General features: G+C 45.9%; 1 protein-coding gene across 1 annotated transcript in view; it reads right to left on the reverse strand.

The window, feature by feature from the left end:
* Window positions 1–5,428: 5,428 nt before the first annotated feature.
* Window positions 5,429–11,399, reverse strand: part of LOC119395004 (endoplasmic reticulum junction formation protein lunapark-B) — a 20,983-nt gene continuing 15,012 nt past the window's right edge. The window contains exon 5 of the mRNA XM_049416055.1: window positions 5,429–5,689. Coding sequence (XP_049272012.1) covers window positions 5,429–5,689 — 261 coding nt within the window. The remainder of the gene's footprint in view (window positions 5,690–11,399) is intronic.

Here is an 11,399-nt window from a genome sequence, read left to right on the forward strand (position 1 = left end):
GGCTGCGCGAAGACTGCGAGAAATGGCTGTATGCAACAGACAAAAATTTGCGTTAGCGACCTAAGAACAAGAGGATGGGAAAGGAATTATTGGCTGACCTCAAGGAAGAAGCTGTTGTTTAGCAAAGACCTATATCCTGCTAATGTTTTTCTATTTTTCTCACTGTTTGCATCTTTGCATGAACAGCTGTGTAAGAATTGGTCTTATTTTGTCTGTATTTCATTATTATGCAGTTGTTCTATCAATATGTAGCATACTCTCTGTGCATTTTATTCATGTATTAGTCCTACCCCTGTAATAATCCCAGCAAGAGATTCCAAAATAAATGCAATGACTAAAATGGTGCTGCAATGGCCATTTCTGAAAGGGAGCCCATAGGAGATTTAGTGATGAAATACAGCCGGTTATGAAGGCTTCTTCGTGTCACTTCTTTGCACTTTGATCCCTCAGAAAGATTTATAATAATTGCGGGGGTTCAACGTCCCAAAACCACAATATGATTATAAGGGACACCGTAGTGGAGGGCTCTGGAAATTTTGACCGCATGGGGTTCTTTAACATGCACTTAAATCTAAGTACACGGGCCTCAAGCACTTTCGCCTCCATCGAAAATGCGGCCGCCGTGGCTGGGATTAGATCGATCCCTCAGAAAGACCAGGTGAAACCCTTTATGTTGATCTCGGCACCGAACAGCTCGATCTAGCAAAGGCTTGCTGTATTTACACTGTCCGAAAGGAGGGCAAAGCAGAGCCATAGGTCAACGGTTGAATATCTGCACTTTGAGTACATTCATCCACAATGATGGACTTCTCTGTTTTGGTGGCCATTTACAGCATCACAGAGAGGAAGAAAATGTCGAGCATACCCCACCTGCTAATGCAGTGACCAAGAAAAAAGATCATGGGTGCAGACACGGACACATGAGAAAAGAAGCCAGGTACTTTATCTCCTTTCACTTAACCCGTACCAGCTAGCTCAAATTTCTGTCGTTCTAAGCAGTCACCGAGCTTATTGCATCAGAATGCAATCTTGAATGTAATGTGCCGTGGTGTTCAGGACACCGACCGACAGAAATCTAAAGAGATTTCTTATTTCTCGAGTATGTCAAACTGCGAAACAATGCGATATACAGGTCGTCTCAACGGGAACAAATAAGTGCATCAGACAGGCTAGCCGACGTTTCGACAGGTGGACCTATCTTCGTCAAAGGCACCTATCATCCTTGGCTCAGTTTTGAAAGAGGACTCTCCTCGAAATAATTTCGACATAAAATATTTTATATATCGAATTACCTATATATAGAACTTTTCGTGTTCCCTTCAGGTTTGATATATCTGGGTTCATCTGTAGGAGGTACGACTCGTACAGGAATTGGAGTACACACAAGACCTATGATAACAAAATTACTGGAGCTCTTCAAGAATAATTTATCCGTCTAAGCTGATTTAGTGTTTTACTCTTGTGTCTCTTCAAACTTAGATTCACACTCCAGGCAGCTTTCCAGAGGAAAGTGAACTTGACTCCATGCCTGCAGGCACCAAAATCTCAACCCAACAGAGCAGACGTTGCATCTTTCACTACGGTGTTTCTCTGCTCTCCTACAAGCAGAATACAAGATTATTTTCCTAATAAAGCAGTGTTCCATGTTTGAGCGTTCGTGAAAGCTGCGGAAAATACAGCTGTTAAAATAATTCCCCAGCACCACCTCTTCAAAACTCTACCTCTGCCGGCAAGCTCCGAAAAATTGATAGTCTCTAAAACACTGTTTTTCCATAAGTAGTGCAGCAGTGACATCACACGCGACAAATTCGGTGACAGCAAACTTGACTTTCGGCTCTTCCACCAAGTCCCTAGATTCCCTCAATTTTGATGGGCATTCACACCGCACTCTTCATACGCTTCGAACATCTTCGATGCAGATTACATGCCAAAGAACTGTACAATATTAACAGCAGAGCTGTTTAAGGTCAAGGTTAATCTGCGTTACGCAGAGCGTAACGCGCCTCCTAGTGGGTATGTGTTACAGAAATTGGGCAAGCCCCACTACATTCACTTCCGGTTAACTAAAAATGAAGCTGTTTATAACTAGCATAGCGGGCATGTGCCAAGCACCCCCTAGCAGGTATATGCCACAGGAATTAGGCAAGCCCCACTACTCACCCCCGGTCCACTAAAAAATGAAGAAGCTGTCTATAACTAGCCTAGCGGGTATGTGCCACAGAAATTGGGCAAGCCCCACTATTCACCCCCGGTCCACTAAAAAATGAAGAAGCTGTCTATAACTAGCCTAGCGGGTTATGTGCCACAGAAATTGGGCAAGCCCCACTACTCATCCCCGGTCCACTAAAAAAATGAAGCTGTCTATAACTAGCCTAGCGGGTATGTGCCACAGAAATTGGGCAAGCCCCACTACTCACCCCCGGTCCACTAAAAAATGAAGAAGCTGTCTATAACTAGCCTAGCGGGTATGTGCCACAGAAATTGGGCAAGCCCCACTATTCACCCCCGGTCCACTAAAAAATGAAGAAGCTGTCTATAACTAGCCTAGCGGGTATGTGCCACAGAAATTGGGCAAGCCCCACTACTCACCCCCGGTCCACTAAAAAATGAAGAAGCTGTCTATAACTAGCCTAGCGGGTATGTGCCACAGAAATTGGGCAAGCCCCATTACTCACCCCGGTCCACTAAAAATGAAGAAGCTGTCTATAACTAGCCTAGCGGGTATGTGCCACAGAAATTGGGCAAGCCCCACTATTCACCCCCGGTCCACTAAAAAATGAAGAAGCTGTCTATAACTAGCCTAGCGGGTATATGCCACAGAAATTGGGCAAGCCCCACTACTCACCCCCGGTCCACTAAAAAGTGAAGAAGCTGTCTATAACTAGCCTAGCGGGTATGTGCCACAGAAATTGGGCAAGCCCCACTACTCACCCCCGGTCCACTAAAAAAACCCGCATTTCCCCGAAGGGGAGTATGAGGAAGTGCGAAGCACGGGGTGATGCTATGAGGGGGCGCGCGCGACTAAACTGCAGAGCCGAGCGAAGGAGACGGCAGCGAGAGAGCACGCGCCAGCCTACCCACGGAGGTCTGGCCGTTTTTAAGTGCCAAGCACTTTTACTGATGATGATGATCTGTCATCCGAACTCGTTCCAAAGAACCCGCAACGCGTTCAACTTGTTGGCGGCGTTGCGCACGCCCGAGATGGGGCTCAGGTTGTTGTCGAACCACAGTCGATCGCACACCGCGCAGCTATATCCGAAGCTGCAGTCCAGGAAGTCTCGCTTGAAGCGCGCGTCCGGCCGATCGAATTCGAGGGCCCGCGCTCGCTCACGCATCGCGCGTCCCCGCGCCAGATCGGCTTCGGGGTGCTCGGCTCGCTTCGCACGCTTTCGTTCGGCGTCTCGCCGCCGGCCTTCATCACCACAGTCAATGCGCGGGGCGCGCGCAGCCACGGAGCGGAGGGCGGAGCGCGCGCAGTCACGTGGGGCGTGACGTCGCTGCGCCGTTGCTACAGACGCTCCTCTCCGCTCCTCGCGCCGTTGCTATGGGACGGCGGATTCAGGGTCGCTTATAAAGTGCATTCGCACTTAAAATGAAGAAGCTGTCTATAACTAGCCTAGCGGGTATGTGCCACAGAAATTGGGCAAGCCCCACTATTCACCCCCGGTCCACTAAAAAATGAAGAAGCTGTCTATAACTAGCCTAGCGGGTATGTGCCACAGAAATTGGGCAAGCCCCACTACTCACCCCCGGTCCACTAAAAAATGAAGAAGCTGTCTATAACTAGCCCAGCGGGTATGTGCCACAGAAATTGGGCAAGCCCCACTACTCACCCCCGGTCCACTAAATGTTATGAGCAAAGTCAAGCAATGAAATAACAATATGATGCCACAAGCTGCACTGTTTAACCAGTCTTTGCATGTTACGTCAGCGAAGCAGCTTCAAATTTTTTTTTGGTGCTCATAATACAAGCGATTGCTTTTCGTATTGCGGGTCGCAGTAGGCAAGGAGGTTTCTGCACAGATTTATTCAATCTCACAACAGGACACACCAAAACAGTCCAAGAAAAAAAAAAGACAACCAAGGCACATATAACAGTCCAACTTTTAAAAAAATGCACAATGAGGATGTATTTTTTTTTCTTTAAATAACAGACTATAGAAGTGAGAACCATGATCTGAACCAGCAGTTACATTCAGAGCAATTAGAGCCCACGTTTAATTTGCAGTGCATGATATTCAAAGCATTCACACATTTTTTTCATCAACCAATAAGACAATGCCACTAAAATTCAACTCATTGTAAGATGGCCTTATTGTGTGTGTACGCAACAGATGACATTGCATCAATTCAATTTTATGGGAATGAGTCTCGTTCAAATTATCAAGAGTTCAATTTATGTGGTGTTTAATTATAGACCAATATACTATAACTAGGAAGCCATTCACAGCATGTACAGGACACCGAGAGGTCTCGTTAAAACAGCGGTATCAATAAAGCAGGCACTTTGATCGAAATCAGTATGATGGCAATTTTAAAGCAGCAGCATCAATGGCACTGCACCGTTGCGACACAAGTCAAAACACACAGCATCGTGAATATTAAATGAAAGCACCTAAGGCTATTCGTGACGTACAAATTTTTTACCCTTATTCCTGTCTTTTGGAAAGCTTCTATGAACTGTTAAACTTAATTCTCTGGTATTCACACTTAAATTTTAGTAGCGCACATAATCATACACCACAACACTTGACACAGTTAATAGCCTAGAGGGGCACGGTTTGTAACACAAGCAGCACTTTACTAAGGCCTCTTGAAACACAATTAGAAAATGCAAGTGACGAACATTACCAGAAAAAGACACTCAATTGCATATATATAAAAAAAAAAACAGAAAACCCTCCCACGAGCTGTGTGAAAGCTGGCACAATGATCGACGACTGCTGCGAATCAGACAGTCATTAAGTGCATAAGATGTGCTGTGGGACTTCACAGCCACCAACACGCAAGAATTCATTTTGAGCGTGGACTCCACATTAAAAAAAAAAACACACGTACACATTCAATGAGACCCTTCAACTGCACCGGCCACAAGAATGAAAAAAAAAAGAAACCAGACGTATAATTTACTATTCTAGTCACAATTATTGAACAAAGAATTTGAATGCTAACTGTACACAGTCACAACAAAATGGAGAGATTGCTATCAATAACACGTGCACAAACACATCAGCCCTAACCCACCCCCCACCCCTCCCTAAGAGAAACAATCACCCAAAACAAGCGCTACAAACATTTTGCTTCATTAATCTCTCACCAAGATTCATGGCAGCATCTTGGCGCTCCACACTACACACTGGAAAGTCTGTCTTGGTTAGTAGTAGGAGCTATAAGAAAATTTTAAGGCACATCTAAGGTGGCCGGTGACCTAGTCGTCCTTCTTGGACAGCGGGTTCTTGGGCAGCGGTGCCACGACAGCCTGCTTTGGCTGGCGGGCCATCTCGTGCGGGCCCAAGATGTCACCCGAGGCGTCAACCGGCAAGATTTTGGCGGCGGGAAGGCAGTCGTCCGGCGGGGCTTCTTCCTTTGCCTGCTTGCTCTCAAAGCCTTCGTCGCATGTTTCCATGTCCGTTTCGTCTGCGTCTTCTGTTCCGGAGAGATAGAGTTTTATGTCAAACTTAGCGTGATGCTGAAACAGTGTGTGTTGAAAGGATACTAAAGTCTGCACAGGAATTAGGCACCAGCTCGATCCACAAGGCAACTTTGCTTCTGGAAGGGAAATGGCGCAAAATTTTCACGGAATACAAGACAAAGATGCGTCGTTGTCGTTTCTTCTTAGTCTTTGTTCCGCCAAAATTTTGCACTGCGTCCCCTCCTTTTGCAACCATGAACCCACTAGCTCAGGCCTCAACCCTAGCACATGTTGCATCTGCACCTATCCATTCATGCTCCAAAATGCAGCTGCCAAGATACGTCAATATTGAAAGAGTTTTGCTCCCAGTGTGATGTCATGGAAACTACCAAACATATTTGGCCAGCACATCTATATACGAGTTCTATTCAATTTGGATGTTAGCATATTATACATGTGTAAAACAGACAGTGAACAAATGAGTGTCTGTGTAATACTCTGCCAAGTGTTTCCTACTCATTCAAATATTATAGTCATGTTGTACTGTGGTAGCACCCCACTGCTGGTGACAAGGGTCACATGAGCACTAGCAGGAACGAAGTTTAGGTGCAGCAGGCCGAGGAGGTTGAAAGCGGATGGTCTGTGGTGTTGCTGCTTCATGCATCACACTGTTTACCCAACAGTACTATACCAAACAAGGGCCAGTAATTATCAGTCTAGATTAGACAATAAAGAAACCAAATCGCCACTGCCAGAGAAACGCCCCAGTTGCAACATTTGAAGTCTTCTGCATGCTACACCCTACTGCACACACCAGTTGCCTAGGCAAGAGGGCTAGCACTAATCCGGCTAGCTGAGCCACACGCTGTGCTCCCCTTTTATTCTTCCGTCCTTCTTTCTATCCATTATATTTTGCACGCAGTTTGCTTGCCTACTCAGAATTCACTGCAGATCAGTAGTCAAGGCTCTTGTGAACGTGTGAGACAAACATAACACTGCGCGGCACATGGAATTGGCACTTTCATTTCACAGAGAGAAGAAAATGGCGCGCCCTGCTCTCGGCAAACTGATACAAACACGGTCAGTGCCTGATTTCACGATCGCGAACGCATCCTCGACGAAGTTTATATTGGTAGTTTCGAGTTCAATAAACAACAGATATAAGTTTATCTCACTTTGGAAACATCGAAGTAAGCACTGTCAGTACTTCCCGTCTTGATCAATGGTCTTCTGCCTCTTTTGTTTCATATGAGGCGGCACGTGGCTTAGTAAAGCCCGAGCTATTCAGAACTCTACGTACCTGAGTGGGTCGCTTGCCTCGCACTGAACACACTACCACAGTACTTAACGATTCATATCATCAGTTTCAAATCCACTGGCACGGTGGCCATTGCACGGTTTCTCTTTTACGTTCCTTGCAAGCCTTGGCAGACATCGCTTGTGCTTAGCTAACTCAAACTGCTTCAAAATGCGCTATCTGGGCTTCGCTACTATCCGTCAGTCAACCTGACGCAGTACAACACCGGTGAGCACCAGGTACTCACAGAGCTTGGCCATACTTTAGAACAACCGCAGCACGGTAGCACCAGAGCTGCTTGTGTGCTGCATAGCTACGGCGGGCACGACGGGGTGCCATGGCGATGGTCTTGTGATTACTCGCAATCTTACCGGTACTGTAGCTTCTTTTTTTAGAAATTGGGTTGAGAGAGTTCACTTGGAGATTTATGGTCGCGTATGTACAATTGGGAAGACAGGTCAAAAATCAGGAGAGCTGGCAGGTATGCAGTAATAAATTACTCGTATGACAGGCCTCAAGTCTGGTGTTTGCAACAGTCACCTGACACAGTGCTAAGTGCGTCGAGTCCTTGCACAGTATTAGTCAAGCTGGAGTCACATGACGTGATTTTTGGTGCGAATGACACCTGCCAGTGGGTCGCAGGCATCCTTCTGACAAACGCATTTGAATATTATATAGCTGCACATTTCCCTCAAGAGATGAAAAAAAAAAGATTTGTGCTGCCTGCCACTTATGTGTCCACCAATGACAGTGCAGATTGAAAGTCACATGGCACGAAGTTCATTCTTCCACTGCCCCCAGATGGTGTTTTCCTCTGTGCATCGCAGTGGAACACCTCTTTGGGGAGTAGAGACAATGGATGCCTTCAGGCATGGTCTTGCTTTTGCTTAAATTAGCCAATGGGTCTGTGGCACAGTGCCAAACCATGTTTGAATTTCTCATTTCTTCCATGCGAATGCACTTGTGTCCATGACAGCACGGGCATCTACTGCTTGTCACATTTTTGCTCATTATAAAGACACCATGCAGTTCGAGCTTAGCATTCTTGCCCACAGAGGCCAGCGTGTCTGATGTCAAGTCACGCAACAGCAATGAACTCAAAATAATAATCACCATTTTATTGTCCTTTCAATGGACACCAATATGTTCCTTAAAACATCTGGGCCCACATCTTAACAGACTAATGTAGAGCCCATAACAAAAAGACAATTTACAAAATGTCAGAGGAGCTTTTATTTAAAGGCTCTACGTTGTCTGCGCATGACCAGTGAGCTTTATTCGCGATTTTGCCCACCCCACAAAATTCTTCTGTGTTTGCTACTCTTGAGTTAACAGGGTTTTACTGTATACACCAATGTAACGTTTAAACTGGGACTGGCTTTTGAGAAATCGATTATCCTTTAGAGAAGTACTTTAGAGGTTCCTGAGCTCTTTCGCATTATATGTGTGTGCCCCATATCAGAGTTTTCTTTTTCTTACTCTGCCATTTCTCTCGACCTCTTGCCACCAAATCGTTATTTAGCGGTATCACACCTACTCCTACGAGAGGAGAAGCGGCAGATGTTAACCTTGGTATTTTTCAGTCCGGAGGTTCGCTGCAAGGGTTCCTTGGCATGGCTCTGGGGTTTCAGACTTAGCAGCAGTGGTGGCGGCGGCAGTAATTGCGGTGCTTTCCACTTTCATGCTCATAGAACCCATCGTAGCGCGAGACTTTTGTGTCGATGACGTTAGTCCCATTACGCAGGAAAGCCCATCTTGAGGCACGGCCGGTTTTCCTACAAGGCAAGCGCAGGCATAACTATCATCAGCGTGTAACGTACTTGCAGTGGCTCGGTTGTCCTAGGGCTACGAGTCTTCCGACCACTATTCTTGGGCAAGGACAAATGGGCGCCAACATTAAACCATACAGTGCTTTCGCGCCTTATGAGGCAAATGTTGAACTGTGAACCTTAAGCTGCGTTATTAAGATGCGTTATTCTGCCTCGTTCGACACACATATGGATGCATGTGCACGTACACACAAACATGCAAGTATATTGCATAAAATTTTCAAGAAAAAGTCTATTTGGAGTAGAAAGAGCATGGGGGTGGGGATCAGTGTTGTCCGTGGACAACAAATGGCGACTTGTGGACAACAAATGGCGACTGCTGCTCAACTGCATGCCAGCCACTCCAGCTGAATGTTAAAAAGAATTAAATTACACAGGACTCTACGCGAGTGATTCCCGTCGTACATTCATCCGTAGAAGTTCACGCTAGTCACGGCTATTCTTTTGGTTTTGAACACATAATTACTTGTGTAACTATGTGTTCGATGTAATATTATAATAGTATGTATGCATGTCTTGAATGAGCTTTGCAATGCACCCATGCAACTAATGTAATAACAATGGCAAACTTGAACAGACTTTAACAACTGGCTATCGGGACCACTGGTGTACAATAAAGTTTCAACATTGAAGGCCAAACTCCATATACGCGAAAATGCATGCGATAGCGACGAGCGACGCGACGTAGGTCTTCGCGCAAGCAGTCGCTCGCATGGGCAAACCCAATTCACGCGACAGCTTCGGCGAGCGATCTCCACTGTTGCTGGCATGAGGGGCGTTTACTCGTACCAAAAGTGGCCCGTTTTCAGCGGTATGCAATGTAAAATACGATGTTTTGTTGCATAATGATATATAAAATGTTTATCATTGTCTTGCAGCATTTTTTTCGATCCCATTACTGCTGATACGTGCCGCCAAGCCGCGTCACAGACGGCGCGGGACTTGTACCGTATTTACTCGAATCTAGGCCGGCCCCAATTCTAAGCCGACCCCTGAAATTCGCAAGGCCAGAAAAAAAAAACTTGGTCATTGTACTCGAATCTATACTCGAATCTAAGCCGACCCCCCACTTTCGCACATCGTTTTTTCGGAAAAAAAAACATCGGCTTAGATTTGAATAAATATGGTAGTTCCCGTCCCTGAAGCACGTTCGCGTTCAATGTCAACGTTGCGCTCGTCGCCGTTGGCCATGTTGATGAACGTTGTTGTTGATGCGCGTCGATAAGAAAGTGGCGGCACACAGCAGTACGTCACTGATGCATCTTCTTCCGGTGTTTTGCTATTGGCTGCTTGAGCACAGCACTTCCGGGCGACGAGCGACGGATTCCAAATCTGAAAAACCGAGTGATCGTGCGATATCGAGCACGCGACACGTCGCACGAACGGCTCGTTTCGTCGCTCATAGGATCGCTTGTCGCTGTCGCGTGCATTTTCACACATATGGGGTTTGGCCTTGGGTCTTCAGCTAAACTAATCAGATCTAATAAAATTCCATAACTCTAATCTCGCAGAAAAAAAATGCGGCTCGAATTTATTTCTGAATTACTCAGTAACAAATTGGCACTCTACCAATCTAAGCATGAAGTCCTCTAATAACAACACCTACTCACCAATTCTGCCAAAATGCCAGAACTAACCTATTTTAGACACTCTTTTTTTCTGTGCATCATTCATGAATGGAATGTTTTTGGCTTTGTAACAATTGTATCCACAAGGCTGTACGTTTTGTGTCCTTATGTTTTGACCATTTCTGAATATAAACCATAGAACTGAGCAAGACCCTCTATGCTGCACCGGTTCTCGCTCAATTCTTTGGACATAACCCACATGGTGTCGAAAAAGAAGGCACCGCGATGCACAAACGTGTGTCATTTAGGTTGTTGCCTTCCTTTCACATGAATTCAGGCCAAAGCCCTTTTTCGTCTGAGATCACAATATTTTTCAATGTTGCACGTTAATAGGACTGAGCGAAGAGCAAGTCGCTCTGTTCGATGAACATACTGCATCAGTGTTGTATTATTCACGGCAAACTTCAAGGTTCTGTTAGCAAGCTGCAACAGCACAGTGCACTGGACTGGTATTTCTTTCCACTTTACGTGTGATGTAACGCTGCTGTAAAGAGGAATTCGCCGGTGCTGCATCAATTCATGGTCGCTGGATCTCTTGTTGAATTCCAGTGGCGAATTCAAAGCCGCCGAATGACTGCCCTCATCTCTGGTGTAGAGCCAACGCCCCCTAATCTGCGACTGTAGCGTAACTCCCCTACCAGAGCAAAAGCGGGAGCCCAGAAGTTGCAACCTGCTGGATGCAGGCTGAACATACCGTTTGGAATGCAGCCAGTTGAAAACTGTTTTTCTCCTGTCCGATTCATCGCAATTATCAAAACTTGATTCTTCTGACCCTGAGCTGTTGCTATCAAGCCATGAGCCATGCTGTGTACCGTGCTGAGGTGTCCAAATAGTTCACCGCTTCCCACGAAAACTCACGACTACCACGGTGCCATTAAGCAGGTAAAGATGTAGTGGGTGACTAGGGGAAATATGCCACGCAGTGTTCTAGTCCTCCTCCGCGATTTTCATGGACACTTTTCCTGCTCCACGGAGTGACTGCTGCTCTGAATTCACTTATGGCGAATTCCACT

This window comes from Rhipicephalus sanguineus, chromosome 5 (genome assembly GCF_013339695.2).
Source record: "Rhipicephalus sanguineus isolate Rsan-2018 chromosome 5, BIME_Rsan_1.4, whole genome shotgun sequence".
NCBI lineage: Eukaryota > Metazoa > Arthropoda > Arachnida > Ixodida > Ixodidae > Rhipicephalus > Rhipicephalus sanguineus.